The sequence below is a fragment of the Ictidomys tridecemlineatus genome, unplaced genomic scaffold, assembly GCF_052094955.1.
Source record: "Ictidomys tridecemlineatus isolate mIctTri1 unplaced genomic scaffold, mIctTri1.hap1 Scaffold_130, whole genome shotgun sequence".
Lineage (NCBI taxonomy): Eukaryota > Metazoa > Chordata > Mammalia > Rodentia > Sciuridae > Ictidomys > Ictidomys tridecemlineatus.
The window spans coordinates 730,062-747,787 of record NW_027521170.1 but is presented as its reverse complement, the minus strand read 5'-3'; the positions used below and the strand labels follow the sequence as shown (position 1 = coordinate 747,787).

The 17,726-nt window shown below is 45.1% G+C and overlaps 1 protein-coding gene and 1 long non-coding RNA gene across 2 annotated transcripts in view; both read right to left on the bottom strand.

The window, feature by feature from the left end:
• Window positions 1–369: 369 nt before the first annotated feature.
• LOC144372558 (uncharacterized) lies at window positions 370–2,568 on the bottom strand. Its single transcript, XR_013432533.1, has 2 exons — window positions 2,050–2,568; window positions 370–1,081 (listed from the first exon to the last, which is right to left on the bottom strand). It is a non-coding gene; the product is annotated as an uncharacterized LOC144372558 (long non-coding RNA).
• A 7,986-nt stretch (window positions 2,569–10,554) lies between these two features.
• LOC144372554 (uncharacterized) overlaps window positions 10,555–17,726 on the bottom strand; it is a 32,232-nt gene continuing 25,060 nt past the window's right edge. The window contains exons 3-5 of the mRNA XM_078035883.1: window positions 13,659–13,753; window positions 11,934–12,007; window positions 10,555–11,076 (exon numbers count right to left, since the gene is read on the bottom strand). Coding sequence (XP_077892009.1) covers window positions 11,028–11,076; window positions 11,934–12,007; window positions 13,659–13,753 — 218 coding nt within the window. The 3' untranslated portion in view covers window positions 10,555–11,027. The remainder of the gene's footprint in view (window positions 11,077–11,933; window positions 12,008–13,658; window positions 13,754–17,726) is intronic.

The following is a 17,726-nucleotide window of genomic DNA, read 5'->3' as shown; positions in this document are numbered from 1 at the left end:
GGCATATTAGTGACTGTTGTATTCTGCTACCTTTCCTATCCCCTACTATCCCCCCTCCCCTCCCCTCCCCTTCCATCTTCCCTCTCTACCTCCTCTGCTGTTGTTCAATTCTCTCCCCTTTTTTTCCCCCCTTCAGCAGATCTTATAATATCAAAATCTCCCCTTCATGGGATGAGACCCTAGGCAATGGGAACTTGAAGTTCTGACTCGATCCTGCTGTCAGTCAAAAATTACATGGTACTCCTGGGAGGGAGTCTCTGGAAACTTCCCTGAGACCCCCAATAAAACTGACCTATTAGAGAGACACACTGTCTCTCTCTTTGAGAGGAAATGCTCTCTCCCTTTCACCCTTGAGTGTCCCTTTATCCCTTTTCCTTTCCCTTCAAATAAACTCCTGCCTACTATTATGTACAACTTGCTCAAAATTCCTCAGACAAGATTAAGAACTGATGGTTGGTGGTTGCAGACCCCGATGGTCAATTCAGCTTTGCAGGCACAGGCAGATCTTGCTGTATATTGGTTAACATTTCTTGAGCTGTTATCGTATGCCCGAACTTTTACATACACGGTGACATTTAATCCCCCCAAACAATACTGGATGATAGTTGCCATTATCAATCCTCATCTTTAGATATAGAAACTGACAGCTCATTAAGTTAAGGAGACTGTTGAAGATCTATTGAGCAGTAATGGCAGAGCTCTTCTAACTGCAGATTACTGTGCATTATTGGGACATCCCTTTGAAGAGCTGTAGGGGAGAGGACCTTTTCCACTGGGTTTCCCTTCCTGTCCCTCCGTGGTCTTCCAATATGCCCTTGGTTTCCTCAAGTCCCTGACACAGTTGGAGAAAAACCAGGGCAAGGTGTGAAGGACAGCTCCAGGTCTCTGCTTTTTATCACACAACAACCTCTAAAAGGAGGGAGGTCCAGCATCTTGTCAAAATGAAGTGACTCAAAGAGGTGGAGATCTTTTATCTGGTTTTCTGTGACTTCTGATGTTGGGGCAGCCACATTGCTTCTCCAGGACAGAATTCTTCCCACCTGATGGCTTCTCTCTCGCACAGTCAGATCCATGCACATGGCTGAGATCAGAGGAAGTGAGGTGAGAAGGAAGCTATCAGGAATCATGGTGGGCATGGTGGCACGTGCCTATAACCCCAGTGACTCTAGAGGTTGAGCAGGATTGCAAGTTGAAGGCCAACCTCAGCAATTTAATGAGACCCTCTTTCAAAGTAAAAAACAAAAGGGGTGAGTGGGGCCATCACTCTGTGGTGAGTTGCACCTGAGTTCAATCCTAATACAAGAAAAAAAAAGACTCTCATGAATTTGGTTTTCAATCTCAAAAGAAGGATCCTCCTAGAGGCTGTGATCATTGTTTTAGAGAAAAAACTCAGTGGCCAGGAGCTATAGATGGACCATGTTAGCTTTCCCCTCATGATGAACTTTATAAAGACTTATTGTTTTTCAGGACCTTCCTTTGGGGAAACTCTGGATCCTTGACCCCATCACCCTCTCATCTTTGAACAGGAAGTAGGAGATGGGCTAGGATGGGAAGTTCAAATCTTTGAAGGAAAGAGACCTGTGTGCATGGCTATAAGTGTGAAACCTGACTTTGCAGAATGTAATGGTTGTGTGATCTTGGGTGAGTCACTTAACTTCTCTGTGCTTTAATTTTCTGTATCTGTAAAATGAGAGGAATTATGATGGCTTCTTAACCTGTGGGGTTTTGGGAAATATTAAATAAGTTAATATTTGTAAATTGCTTAGACCAGTGTCTGACACACAGCAGGCACTATGTATAAGTTTATTAATAATGACACTTTAGGGTGGAGGTACCTTCCATACCAGGAGAAGAACCCAACACATTCCTCCTTAGGAAGGCTATAATTAGAGCCAACCAAAGACACAAAAATTTCCTGTGAATTAGGGAACCATGGTAGCTAAGCAGTAAGTCAGAATGTAAATATATATACTCTAGGATAAGATAAGTCTGATTTTAAATCACACTTCACCACTTACTGTCTGTGTTACTTTGAGCAAGTTACTTTACCTCTCTGAGTGTCACTTCTCTCATTTGTAAGAGGAGATGAGGATAACAGGGTTATCCCCCAGATGGTGATATATGTATGAAAGTAACTATGACCCAGCCAGCCCTCAATCAGGGGGTGCTGTTGTCACCACTGTCCTCATCTTTTCTGCCTAGAAATAAGAAGAAAAACACAGTAAGAATTAAGAGTGTGAGTGTAAGCAAAGACTCCAGGTAGCACATCAACATTAAAGGGCTGGGGGTGAACTTGAAGGTTGAAAACTGCATTCAATATCATAATATAGATTAATAGTTAGAAAGAGAAAAAAATCACTATTATTTTTAAAAAATAGACCAAATAAAGTGATGTTCAACTTATCTCTCTGCAGAAAATGACTCCTTGGAAAATTGCCAGATAGGAAAGTCAAGGTGAGGGGACGGGCTGGGAAGAGTTTAATTTTCAAAAGGTGTCATATCTCTCTGAAGCAGGCACTTAAAAAGATCAAAAACTAAGGCATATGGTGGCTATGATTTTGTTTTAAATCTCAATAAATTTTTTAAGGCCAAAGTATTTAATGGATTAAAGAGGGACATTTTCTGATTCAATGTAGAATACATGAAAAAAAAAATGAATAGGATCAGTTTTATTTATTTATTTATTCATTCATTCATTCATTCTAATTTGTTATACATGACAGAAGAATGCATTTAAGTTCATATTACACATATAGAGGACAATTTTTCACATCTCTGGTTGTACACAAATGAGAGTCACAGCCATACATGTACTTAAGGTAATGATGTCCATCTCACTCCACCATCTTTCCTACCCCTGTACCCCCTCCTTCCCTTCCCTTCCACTCCCTCCCTTTTGCCCAATCCAAAGTTCCTCCATTCCTCCCATGCTCCGCACCCCACCCCCCATCATGGATCAGCATTATGCATCAGAGAAAACATTCAGCCTTTGGTTTCTGGGGATTGGCTTGCTTCACTTAGCATAATATTCACTTAGCATAATATACCTGAAAATGCAATAATTTTATTCTCTTTTAATGCTGAGTAATATTCTATTGTGTATATATACCAGTTTCTTTATCTATTCATCTGTTGAAGGACATCTAGGTTGGCTCCTCAATTTAGCTATTGTGAATTGTGCTGCTATAAAAATTGATGTGGCTGTGTTACTGTAGTATGCTGTTTTTAAGTCCTTTGGGTATAAACTGAGGAATGAGATAGTTGGGTGAAATGGTGGTTTCATTCCAAGTTTTCCAAGGAATCTCCATACTGCTTTCCAAATTGAAAACCTCAATAAATTTATATGTAAAAATATTAATTTCTGATCATTATATATATTTAAATATTGAGTGTTCATTTACAGAGGCAGAAAATGAACCCAGTCATTGGTAGGTAAAACTAGTCAAATTCAGCAGTGTTGACATGATCCCCCTAGAAGTTTTAAAATTTCATTACAGGTTGACTGCTCAGTGGTTTTCAGTACATTTCTCCCATTCGCTTTCCTTCCTTCTGAAGTTGATGCCAATCTTGAACAGGGTGGCAAACGGTGCTAATGCTAAGGTAGATGTAGCATTCATGAGGAACAGGCATGTAGACCCACATAAGCTTGGGCCTTAGACTGCTGTCTAAAGAGATCGTCATTTCTCCAGTGGTTCTTTGACAGGTTCCTTCTACCCTGGCAATCTGTTGATACATCTATGTCCTCAACCAATCCCTGGGAGGGCTATCCATGTCACCTCTGATATGGTGTCCCTTCCTCTCTCTGAATCCCCTGGTAGTCCCCCTACATTCCTTCTCCCCCTCTTCACTATTTGTTTCCAGTATGGGAATGGGACACGAGAACTTTTAATTGCCCTCTTTGTAGGATGACCAGCCTTTACCAATAAAAATAAAGAGGCTTAGCTACAATCCAATTCCACAGAAATAATAAGTACTTTTTTTGGCATTAGTATGTCCCAAATACTGCCTGTGACATGTTCATGCTTGAAATTATTCATTGTTTACCTCAAATTCAAACAAAAGAGTCATCCTGCATTGTCATCTTGCATCTCCACCTCCTGGAACTATGACAAAGCCATGGGACACCAGGGAACTATTTCCAGCACTCCTCAGCGTAGGCACACCCTCCCAACACCTAATCTTAAGGCTGCTACATGGTGCCAGAGGCCTCCCTTATATAGACCTCAGTGGAGACCAGCCACATGGGAACAGGAAAGGCTGCGTATTTAGAGCTCACCAAAGCAAGGGAGCCAGTCAGTGTCATTTGTGTTTTTGCAGAAACTCAAAAGCAGAAACAAGAGTGGGAAAAGCCTTATTGGAAAAAAAAGGAAGACTGCAGGTGTACCCTGGGAGGCTATTCGCATGGGAAGCTGTAGGTGGTGTAACTAGAAGTAGGCATCCTATGCCATCTGTGAAGGGTTCATATTTGACTCATTTGGTTGGTCCAAAAATAGAAGCAGAGACAAAAATTAGGAAAGAGGTCAATTAATAATTAAGTCCTGGCCACTTGAGGTCAGTTGTTACATGATACTGTAGTTTGGATCTTCAATATAACCCAAAGGCCCCATATATTAAAGGCTTAGTCCCCGAGAAGGTGCTTTTTAGAAAGTAGTGGAAGCTTTACGAGGTGGGACCTAATGGGAGGTCTTTAGGTTATTGAGGATGTGTCCTTGAAGAGGATGATGAGACTCTGGTCCCCCAGCACTCTCCTTTGCTTCCTGAACATGAAATAAGCAGTTATTTTCTGCCATGTGCTACCTGCTACCTCATCATAGGCCCAAAACTAATGGGGTCAATAGATAGATCATGAACTGGGACCTCCAAACCTGAAAGCCAAAATAATCCTTTCTCTATAGGACAATTATCTCAGGTATTTTGTTATAGTAACAGAAAGTTGGCTATCTTAGAGGAGTTATTATTTTTGTTTCTGGTCCCAATTGCTAGAAATAGTAGTCTGATCTCCTGCGAGACTGCAGATAGCAGGCTGATTTCCTGGGATGGCTCCTATAGATAATGGGTTTGTTTTCTGGATGGGTTGCTGCCAATTGTGGGCCAGAGTTGTATTTTCACTCATGATCTGGCTACTATTGATTTGTATATTCAGTTCCTCAGCTACAAAGATTTGTTACCTCCCTAGCCTTCCCTAAATTCTCTCCCCACTTAGATTCCAAACAAAATGAAGCATAGTTGCCTAATCTCCAGCTCTTCTGTCTTCCTACAGCTTTATAGGGTGGAGGTAGGAAGGGATAGGAAGAAAATGGAAAGCCCCGATCCCCTACACATTCTAATCTCTCCTTACAAAAAACTTCTCTTCCTTTTTTTCTCCAGAGATTTTGGGGGAGTTTGTGGCACTGGGATGTGCCACAAGGACATTGTATCAGCAGGGTTCAATCAGAGAAGCAGAACCAGTGGGAAGTGCGGAATTAGTTTCAGAGACTTGACTCTGCCATCGTGGGGGCTGGTCGAATGGTCTCTGTGAGGCTATCTTGGCCTCTGGTGCTAGAGCTCAAGGTCTCCTGGGAAGGCAGCAGAGAGGGGAGGATGGATGTCAAGTGGGAGGAGGCAAGGACAAGCGGAACCCTTGGGACCCTCTGGAAGAATGGAGCCCAGCTCTGTTCTCTCTGTCCTGCAGGAGGAGCTGGTGTCCTGTCTCAGAACTAAGCACAGGCCTGGCCTGGGACACACAGGCTGAAGAAGTTTTCAGGGGAAAGAGGTTAGCAACAATGGGCTGAGCTGCAAAAGCACCTGCTGCAACCCTTTAAGAGTGAAGAATAACAGGGCTGAGGCTTCACCTGTGCCCTTAGGTCTCAAGCAAAATGACTCCCCTCCCCCACTCTAACTGGAAACACTCAGGCAAAGGAACTCTGGGAAATTTATGTGACCCTGGATGACTCAATGCCTGACAAAGATGCCACAGCAATTGTTTGAAACCATAGATGAGCCCTGTACAGTGAGCCACAAGGTTTGCAATTAAAATATACAGAGCAATTTTTTTTTCTAACTAAAGGTTTCTCCTTATTTATGCTGCATTGGAGCCCCACAAATTCTTCTGGAAGGCAACATCTATATCGTGTATATGGAGGGACCTCTCATACACTTGTGGGTGTTTAATTAGAATGCAACAGTGAGATGATTAATTAATTTTAGGGAACTTGGAGGAAATGTGTTTTTCCACTAGGCTGAGCATAAAGGGCATAGGAATTCACAAGTGACTGGAGGAGGTTTCTACAGGACATCTATGGCCTTGAGACCAGTTGCAGAAACCAGCTTTCAGGAGAGCAGAAGTGCTAGGAGGCATGTGCAACAGGGATGTGGTTGTGCCACTGCGGGGGCTGGCTGAACCTGTCTCTGTAAGGCTGTTGTTCTCAGATCTGATGCGGCAGGTCTGGGAGACACCCTGTGTTTCTTTTGTTACTCCCTGAGAAGGTGGACACTGATACAGACCGTTTCCCCTCTCTTCCTTTTAAAAATAGACTATTTAAATTTCTTTCCTTTGTGTCTTTCTCTTTTCTACTTTTTCCCATCCTGATCCTATCTTGATATTTCACAACAGAGTTAAATGGTAAATTTAATCAGCATAGAAGGTGCCCCCCGCCTCTCTCTCTCTCTTTTCATGTATATATTTGAAAGGAAAGAGATACATGAGGGTGGGAGGTAATAGAAAATAGATGTCTATTATCAAGTTTTCCAGATGGATGAGCTATATCAGAAGCTGAGATTCAGATCCAGGATATCTAAATGACCCTGTGTGTAGATATTCTTTTCACCTTGACCCAGTTCTAGAGGACACAGAGCACTGGTAAGAGAGTTATGTGTTGAGGCCCCAGTTCTAGTCTGTCACACCATGGATTCTGGCCAAGTCTCTTCTCATCTATGAAAAACATTTTCTTCATTTCTCAGAAAAGTTTGTAGATACAAAGGTCATTTTTAACTTGAAAGAGCTAGTTCAAAGATTGCCACCCTTCACTACTGTTGAGGATCTGTTGTAATATATATGAATATAGTTGTCAAGGCTTCCCCTGGTAAAAGTTCTTTGCTTGGCCAAACTTTGGTTAAGCTCCTGACCCTTCTCCTAGGTCCATCTGTGCACGTCCTCATATAAAACACAGTTTTAGCAAACAAAAATATAAAATAAAATGCCAGTCCTCACTATCTCACCCTCCTCCCTATCTGATCAGGTTTTTAGTCCTCTACCATCTCCCAAGTGATCACCCTGGCCCATCTACAAGAATCCTCCTATTAGGTCAGTTTAGCCAGAATTCCCCTTACCCCAGATGTTTCCTCCTAGTCATTTTCCATCCACTGACACACCAGCTCCTTGGCTATAAACTCCCATGTGGTATTTGGAGTTAAAGTTTCCCCCATTGCAGGACCCCACTGCAGGGGTCCCTACACTTACCTTGATGTCCTGAGTAATCTTCCTTGCCAGGTTTCAATAAGTATCATTGAATATTTTTTCTCTAATATCCCTTGGATTCTTACTCCAAGAAATCCTTCCTATGAAGCCAAAATGGGCCCATGATCTGTGCAAGTTAGTTTTTACATGTGGATAATTTTAAAATTGCCTAACATTTCAGTGGCCTTTAAGAGGGAGTTTTAGACTTGTACTTGGCTGTGTGCTAATGTTCTGGTGTCCTGGGAGCTCCCAGAATGGAGTCACCATTCCATTCTGAATCAGGTCCACTGGACCAGTGGTAAGCAGCCCCATAATCACATTTGGTATTTTGTTTAAATCTTTGTTCAAAGATTTCACTCCCACACTGGGACAAGACTGGCCTTCTTCCTAACTTTCCCCAGAGCAGTAGATATTGTTAAATATCTGACTTTCTAAGCATTTAGGGACTTTACAAAGGAAGCCAGGTTGGGCCTGTATCTAGGTCTCTAACACCAGACTCAGAGTAAGTCCTTAATATTTCTATGCTGAATGAACGAAAGGTTAACAGTAGGGTCAAGTATGTTCTCTATGTCAAAGATGAAGACCTAATGAGCAGATCAAATAAATCCTTCAGTAATTCTCAGGAGGAAAAAAAGCTGCCTAGGTATTCTGAATTCATCAAATTTTAATATTAAAAATTTATGACTAAAAAAAGAATAGGCATTATAGAAAAAAAGGAAAACTACAAAGAAAATTTCAAAATATCCATAATTTCACCAGCTACCATATCCGTGTTTACAGTTTTATTTATAATTATTTTCAAAATGGGCATTTTCTACCTTTTTGTTTAATATTATATTTGCTAAATTGTGTTTTTTTAAAGAAAGGATTTGTACTGACCATGTGTCAATGTTCCAACTCTGTCAGAATTTGTTAGAGCTGAAAGCACCTCGTTTCTGAATTCTGCCAGTGAAAAAGTCTCCAGCAGATGATGTTAGCAGCACCCCACTCCTTTATCCAGGAAGAGGAAGGATTCTGAACTCAGGGGTTCTGAGACTCCAGGGATCTCTGATTTGAAGATGGGTTGGTGTGGTATGCTTTAAATAAATATTCCCTGATTTTATTCATGAGCCCTTGATCTCTCTACAGCTACTAAAATGTATCCCTTTGGTCCTCTATTCCTCCTCTTCCCACCATACATCCATGATGCATCTGGCTGACCACCTGAAGCTCTCACACCCACAAGACACCAGATCCTGATAGTGAGGGTTTAAATTTCTAAAACAATAATTACACCCTCCATTTCTTTTGTAATTTATATTTTACCCAATGACTACTGTTCTGTTTTGGATCTGGAATGTCCTCCAAAATTTCATGTGCCCAGAGGTGGTGCTTTGGGGAAACGTTTAGATCATGAGGGCTCTGATGTCATTAGTGGATTTGTCCATCCATCTCTTAATGGCTGAATGGACTATGGGGACGTGAGACCTAGTCAGAGAAAGCAGGTCACTAGGGGCATGCCCTAAAAGTGTTTATCTTCTCCTCAGACCCTTTCTCCCCCCACCTCTCTGCTTCCTGGCTGCCGAAAGCTAAGCAGATGTCCTCTACCATGCCCTCCCACCATGAAGGTCTGCCTAATTCAAGCCCAGAGCAATGGAAACAGCCAACCATGAACTGAACCTCTGAATTCATGAGGCCAAATGAACTTTTCTTCCTCCAATTACTGTCATCAAGTACATTGGTCATAGAAAACCAAAGCTAATTAACACAACTATTCAAGGACGGAGGACAAAAGACAGAAGTTACCTTTGTTATAAGTGGGTGTTTCCACGTATAAGGAAACTGCAAGAAAGAGAGAAAGCAGGGTGGGGAGGGAAGGCAGGGAGGGAATATCCTTACAGAATACTGAGCTGGAAGGGCCCCGTGAAACTGTTCCATTTAAGGTGAACTGAAAAGTCCATCAATTAGATGCACCCTGATCTATGAGGCAATAGCTAGGACATCAGCTATTGGATCCTTCTGGGAGATGGAGGTAAAGGGGCAAATCCTCTTCCATCAGAGGGACCTCCCCTGTCCCACCTGTTACTCTGGGCCCCCCTGCCTTGACAAATGGGCACTGTCAGACAATTTAGCTGAGCCCTGTTATAGTGTATCTTTAAAACTCCAGCCAGCACCTTTCCTTATCATTATCTACAGTAGTCCATAGAGATGAACTTCTACTTTGGGGAGGAATTTGACTGTTTTGCCAAATGCAATTAGCTTTCTGATTTATAATGTGCACACATTTATCCTGATAACCTGAGGTATAGTCTTTACAACCCAAATCCATCTACCACACTGTCCCCCCAGAGTCATATTTCAGTGTCACCCAGCAGAGGTCACTTCCGTTTGTGCTGCCCCATGAGGCAGAGGTAGCCACAAGCACTGAACAATATTAGCTCTGAACTCTGGAATGACTAATTTCCCCCTTATCCTGGCTGCCATGCCAATGAACAGAACTTATTCCTATAAATTGACAAAAATAAAGTTTTCCTTGAAACAGGCAGCCACCTTTGGGGGCACTCAACCTGGGCTGGAAAAGTGTGTGGGCTGTGCTCACATCCTGTGTAACTTATGGGGAATTTTCTGTTAGTATTCTGTCTACAGGATGTAGCCCTGGGTGGCCTTGAGCTGATTACCTGGAATGCCTGATGAATAAATAGTCCCCAAATAGCACTGTGTGGCCTTTGACAGGTTTTAAAACTTTCTTAATTGTTGAGGCATCAAAAAATAAGAACTTACCTAAAAAGAGCCAAGGGAACTGATTATAAAGAAAAATAACAATACTGGAGGCACAGAGACCATTCTCAGGCCAACTGCTTTCCAGGTCCCATCCAGCTCTAGGTTTAAAGAGCTCAGTAAATGTTCACTTCTGTCATACCATGTGATCTTGGTCCTATATTCCACTTTGTAAGAGTATGGTTATGCCCATTTTGATCTCATTTCTTCTTCATCCCTGTCTCCCTTTGAAGGTTCTTAGCATGTGTTCAAAGATTTCTTAATGGAATTCCAAGTCCCCCAGTGAGACAGGAGAATCACAGTGGCTTTTATCTGCCAGCATGGCACTTCCAGAGACTTACAGAAGAGACAAATAACACCAATGAAGAGAAACACAAATGGCATCATGTTTATTTCAAGATGTGTGTTCAGATATATGCACATGGCCCTTTCCCTGACACAATTTACATACACACACACAGAATCATACAATTACGTAAATTCACAAGTAAGCAGGGCAGTGGACGGAGGGAGGATTCAGCACCTTCTCATCACCACCACCCCACATCATGATCTTGACCCACTAGGTGCTGCAAACCCTCTGGATTTGCTATTGGGGGAAAATGACTACTTTTATGCAGGTGAATAGATGAACAATGGGGACTCGGTGGAAGCCTGTAGCAGTGAGATGCTACATTAGTCCCTGAGCATCCTTCCTCAGTCAGATCCTAGAACCAAGGCTTTACATCCAACAGGGATGCTGGAGGAAAGCATTCACACTGGGCAGGTGAAACACCGCCTGAGACCTGGCTGATAGAACTGTAAAGGAGCCAGTGCTTGGGGAGTCTCACCTTGCCTAGAGACTCAGCAGCCTTTGAGTAGCACCACCAGCACACGCTCGCCATCTGCTGGGCATGAAGGGGAAGTTCCATCAGATTCTGGTCCTGCTGGTGGCACAGCTTGCCCAGCAGGGCAGGATTCAGCCCTCTCTGTTCCTGCACACTTTGTGTTCCCAAAGTGCCTACCTACCTGTCTGCTTGTTAGCCCAGGAATAAGGTGGCACAGCTTTTGAGTGGTCAAAGGAGGACTTTCCAAACATGCTCAGCTCAATCCTAAGCACATGCAGATCTTGTTTATTGAAAAGCAGATTCTTAATCCATGTGCTTGCTGCGTGAGGTGGGGCACAGATTTTGCTTGTTGAACAAGCTCCCAGCAATGCTGATGCTGCTGGTCTGTGGACCATATTTTGAGTCGCAAGACTTTTAGCTCCTTGTTGGAACCCCAGTGACTCAACATCCCTATCACTACTCGGCGACCTGTCAAAGCTTAGCTTTCTTGCTGCTGGGAAGCCTTTTGTTCTACTTCCAGTTGAAACTGAGAACAGCTAGCAATAATGAAATAACTACCACTTAGATACCAGTAATATGCACCTGTCTCAGAGCTAAACACTCAGACATTGTCTAATTCAATCTTTCCCCAAAGTTTCCTTTTATAAAGTAAGTGTTCCTATCCCCATTACATAGATAAGAAAATTGAGATCCAAAAAAGGTATGTCACATGGCCAGTAACTGGCAGATCTCATGTCCAAACTGAGGTCTGAGCTCCTCTGATTCCAAAGCCTGTGCCTAACCAGCCAGTCCCCAGCTTCCCATCAGAGAGCTTGGTGACTTTGTCTTGATCCAGTTCTGCTTGTTATATGAGGGTCTTTCCACCAACCCTCCCTCTTCAGCCTTAATTGTCCCACTTCCTGCTGTACCCTCACCCTGAGCTTGCTCGGTTGTAGTCCACTGGCTGGCAGAAGTAGTTACAGTCATCCAGAAGCAAGGTGGCCATGAACTGGAAGGGAAAGGGAAAAAGCAAATTATCGAGTCATAAGGCCACTCCACCATGAGATCAGACACCAGGGCCCATGAGGCTGATTCTGGATTTGGTCATGTTCCCCACAGCACTGTCCTCCTCCAACCCCTAGTGATACTGGGTTAGATTTTGCTAACCCATACTATTCCCTGAAGTGGATAGATCAGAGACAGCATTTGCACACATCTCATTGGTCTCTATTTTTTTTATGTGAGTAAACCATAGACCACAGATATGACTCCCCACATGTGAGATACTAAGTTAGGCAGTGAAGGTCCAGGGTGAACCCAAGGCCATCCACACATGTGCCCTGCCTCCAAGGAGCTCAGAGCCCCACAAAGAATGGAGGAAATAATCCTAATCTTTAAGGTTGTTACTACAGAAAGACAGAGGGTGTTCTGGAAGTCAGCAGAGATGCAAGAGTGAAGAGGCCTTTGGCAAATGGAGGGGAAGGAGAGATGGTTTTATGGTGGTGCTTGGCCTTGGGTCCTAACCCTGTGTGCTGGTGAGAGGATCAGTGGGAGGATTCCTACCCAGAGGAAGCAACTACAGCGACTGAGGGAGAGTCGTGTGGTCTAGTGGAGGGCCTGAGAGTTGTGTTAAGGAGCTTAGATTTGATTACTTATTGACTCATTTGGTAGTGTTGTACTAATCACTTCTCCACACCATTCACAGGGACAAAACAAGGCAGATAAAAAATCCCCTGCCTCCAGGCTTTAAATTCTGGTCTTACAGGCAAAGGCAGCTCCTAAGTGCTTTAAGAAGGAAGTTGATAAGGGTGTGGCAGTGTTTGAAGTATGGGGGTGGGGGGCAGCAGAATATACTGTCATCACAATTGACAAGTTTCCCAGGACAAGTCTCCTGTCTGGCAAGTTATTTCTCACTTAATACCAGACATTCGGCTGGGCCTGCCTTTACAAACAGGAGTAGGACCCAGCCCTTTCCTTTGATGGACTTGCCATTGGGGAGGAGACAAACATGCCAGCCAGGCTCTCAGGGTGGGAGAAGAAGCACTGATCTGTGGTGTTGTGAATTTGTGTGGTGTAAATACTGCCGGGGATGACTTCAAGCTATTTAGCAAGACATCCCTGAACATGGACTTGGGAAGAGACCCACCAACCAGCGCTCCGCTGCTGGTGGAGTGGGCTCCAGCGGCCCGCTGCTGAGGTTAGAGGCCTTTGGCGAGAGTGTGGAAACCCAGCAGGAAGCTAATAGCCAGGCCTGGGAGAGAGAGGAAAGGCTTGCAGAGAGGAGACCACTGACCTGAGTTTAAAGGCTGTGTGGGCATTTGTCAGGGGGCCAGGGGAGAAAGGCAGCCGGGGTTGAAAGACTGGTAGAAAGACAGCGATGAGCCCAGCTCTGGGGGCCTGACCACACCCCTGTATGAGGAGGGAGGCCGGTGAGGACCTCTGCTCCTCTATTTAAGAAAATGGAGGACAGAAGTTGGTAACAGGGATGGAGAAGTCAAAGACCAACAGAATCCCAGCCCCTGCCTATGTCCCCGCCTAGGCTTTGGAACTTTTTGTGTCAGAAGCTCATGGCTTTATTTATCCTTTGGGCTCCCCAAGGAGTAACAGATGCTGGAACTCTGCAGAAAGCGCTGATCAGGCTTACCTCATAAAACATATACCTTGAAAGAAGCACCAGGCCCAAGTTGTAGGCAGTAAAGGGTTCTGTCAGCTCCAGAGAGTCCCATCAGGATGTGGAGCAGGAGCCCACCATCACCTGAAGGAGGCAGAGAACAACAAAGAGGGTGACAGGGAGCAGCCTGGGCACCAGGAACCAGGAATTTGTTTGTGAATCTCAAGAAGCAAAGGAGAGAGGTCACAGGCAGACTGGCCACCCACCTGCCCCGAGCCCTCCCATCAGCCAGCTCCAAGGCCCATTCATCCCCACCTCTTGTTTCCCAAGCATCTGACATTCAGGCTGTGGCAGGTGAGAAAAATGAAACCTTTCATTACACGATACCATCTCCTACCTCCACGACCTAAAGCCCAGGTATTTTTATTCCAGAGCTTTCCAGGGTACTGTCATCGTGAACACCTGTAAGTAGAAGCAAAATCTGGGTCTTGTCCAAAACCACCACCCCTTCTACTTACTATTACCCACTGAGGGCCTGTAGAACCTGGTTCCTCAGTCTCCCCAGCCTGACCACCAGCCTCAGGGTCACCCCTCCATTCTTGCCTTCAAATGTTGACTATGACCACCCACCATTCACCACTGGGGAGACCCCATGGGCCACACTGGTATCACACCTCACACCCTTCCCTCCTTTACTTGGAATTTCTGGCCCCCGGCTGTGACCTCTGAATTGCAGGGCCCAAGGGACAGAGATGAAGATACTGTGCATCAAGCCACAGACCGAGGGCACGAAGGTCTCCTAGTTTCCCTTTTCCTCTTCTCTCTTGCTCTGTGGGTCCAGATCTTTCTGAGCATCCCTGGCTTCTCCCACCTCTCACTGAGCCCAGCCACACCCAGCCCTTCAGAGCCTAACTTACTCCTGAGGCTCCTCCCGGGCTCCTCGGGGTCTCCTCTGGTCAGTGACTGAAGCTGCTCTGGCTTCTCGGGGTCTTGCAGGCTGTTGTCGTCTGAGTGAAGAGTCCTCTGGGCTCCAGGGTACAGAGCTGACCTAAGGGCAGCCTCACCTGCCAGAAGCTCTCTACTCCTGTGCTCTGACCTGCTGTCAGCCCCAGCCCCTACACACACACACAAACACACACACACACACACACATGCACAACCACACACATCCATGTCCATTCCCTGGCTGGGCACTCTGCCCTTCTCACAGCCCAAGGGAGAAAGAGAATAAAAGGCACCCAGGAGTGGGAGGTAGCCACTAATAGGGCAAGGGATGATGGCGGCAGCTCTCAAGAGGGGACAGGAGGAACTCAGGTGGTCAGTACTATGGGGAGGTGACCTCAGAACACATGGCCTCACACTCCTCCCTCTTACCAAAGACACTTCTATCCGAGGAACACTATGCACTGGGACGTCACCTGTATCCCCAGGTTCGGCCACCCCCTATCACCTAAAGTTTAAGTCTTCCTCCTTTTTCTGTCACCCTTTTCCATATGGTGAAGTGTTATCACCTTTCTGAGCCTTCTGAGTCCTCTACAAGCCCCCTCCCCACCGCACTCTCCACTCGTTGATGGTCTAAAGGAGTACTGGGGTGACTGGAAACCCCAGGAGCAACCTCTCCCTCCCAGCCCCCTCCACCAAACTGCACCACTGAGAAATGATTAAAATGATTTGTCCAAATAGCCTCTCTCAGGTAACACCCTTCCCTGGCTTTATAAGAGATGAGGGAAAGAAACCATTTTAGAAGCCAGACTGCTGAATAAAGGAGTCCCAGCAGCCCCCACGTGAAATCGGACTCCACAATAATTCAAGGGCAGCTCCTAGAACCAGCTTCTTTAGAATACAGTGCCTTGTTTTCACCTTCTTTTAAATTTTTTTTCTCAGTTGTAGATGGACACGATACCTTTGTTTTGTTTATTTATTTTTAGTAGATGGACACAATACCTTTATTTTAGTTATTTATTTTTTATTTGGTGCTGAGGATGGACCCCAGAACCTCACACATGTTAGGCAAGTGCTGTACCACTGAGCTACAACCCCAGCCCCTTGGTTTCCCCTTCTGACATGATGGCACCCTGTGGTCCTGCTAAGACTTATAAAGTCATTTGTATGTAAGCCCCAGATCACAAGCTCAGAGCCAGAAGGATTAAGAGACTGGAAAACTCAGCAGAGATAATGGTTGTGTGCAAGCAAACCTGGTCACACCTGTAAGCTATATGTGTGTGCCTATACACGTGCTGAGACAGACCTCACTCCAACTGCCCTTGACAGTGTCAGGGAAGATTCCCAGCCAGGATCAGGCAGAAGACAAGGCCTTCCTTGTGAACCCCTCTCCCAATATGTCTGTCCTGTTTCCTAGAGTATCAAGCCAAATCTATTCCAATGGGGCTTCCGGGTTATCCATGCTCCAGGCAGACCCTCCTCATCCAAGATCCACACGCCATTTACTACTCCCATCATCCTGGTCTCCTCTCTCCCGGCCCAGCACACCCTCTTATACCCATTCCTGCATCCCTGATATTCCTAGCTTCTTCCTTCACTTCCTGCTCAAACAGAAGTCCCACTTCTGACACCAAGTCTCCCTCTCCTCCTTTCCTCTTCGCCCTCCATGGTGTGCACTGTCTGTTACCACCGACTTCAGCCTGAGAGTTTGGTCTTGCAAAGCAAATTGCAAGTCCTTTCAGGTAATGATAGCTTGCCACCTGGACAGACAGGTGGAACCACAGGAACCTTCTAGCATGACTAGAAGGAGGTTGGGGAGGTGTGAACTGTCCAGCTCCAGGTTCTGGCTGTGGCCCCTGCCAGCTCTCAGGGGCCACTAACAACAACCTTGACATGCATGTGGCCCCTTAGGATTCTTATGGGAGACCCTGGGAAGTCCCTGCAATGCCATTTTGTCCCTAAGAAGCAGGTCAGAGAACAGGACTGGGAACTTTAGGTGAAACCCACAGCAGTTCAGGGTTCTCTGCTCCAGCCCAGCCTGGGAAACTCTTAGGAAGAAAGCATTCGCTGACCACCCTCTCACCCAGCAGACACCCTCTGGACTTACAGATCATATAGACTAGGAAGGAGTTTGCTATAAACATCCCACAACCATAAATTAAGATTGGACCTGGATGCCTCCAGAGTTCGTCTTCCCCAGCAAAACAGCAAAAGGCACAGAAGCCGCCCCACCCCGTCCTTGCCCAACCAACCACATTCACAGAACTCACTGCAGCACAAATCCCTGGCCATCTGCTGAGTGAACAAGCCCCCTGTAGGGTCCTGAAGTTAAATAGGATACCTACCGGAGGGCCAGGAATTATATGTGCAAAAACTGGTACTGCAAGGAATCACACACTTCCACACCCATAACAACAGCCAGTGTTGATTACATCATCACCCTGTGTCATACATGATTCTAAACCCACATACACACTAGTGTATTTTATGCTCACAACAACCCTGCAAGGTAGGTACTATTGACACTCCCTTCTACTAATGAAGAAACCGAGGTACAGAAAGGGTAAGTAGCTTGTTCAGTATCACGCAGCTAATAAGTAAGGGCCAGGGTTCAAACTGAGGCAGTCTGGTTCCAGAGCCCATATGCTTAACAAGGATAGTACCCACTGAACTCTCTCTTCAATCTCTTGACATCATAATTTGTTTTATTTGGATTTGAAGAATCAAAGGGCAGTTCGATGCACATGAAAAGGAAGTCCCAATTTACCAGATCAAAGTAAAAATATTCTTGCTGGTTCTTACTACAATGTTATAAAGTAGCAATAAAAATCCTTCCTTCCTTCTGCCCACCCCCCCAGCTCCTCCCTTTCTCCCTCTTTCTTTCCTGACGTCCATCCATTCACCTAGAACAGAGAGGGGTTTTCAGACCCTTAGGATCGAGCAGTTCCTATGTAGGGAATGAGAGGTCTAGAAAATTGGCCAGTACCCAGCCCCATAGGAACTTTAAACAAAGTCCATACTCTCCATTGGATTTTAGAAGAGCATCGCTACTCTGTAAACAATGTTGAAAACAGCCACTCTTGATAATGAAAATGAGCTGGGCGGTATCTGGCTCGCATTGATAAGTGCCAACAAGGAGGAAAGTAGTCCTCACCAGGCCCTTCTCTTTCTCCAC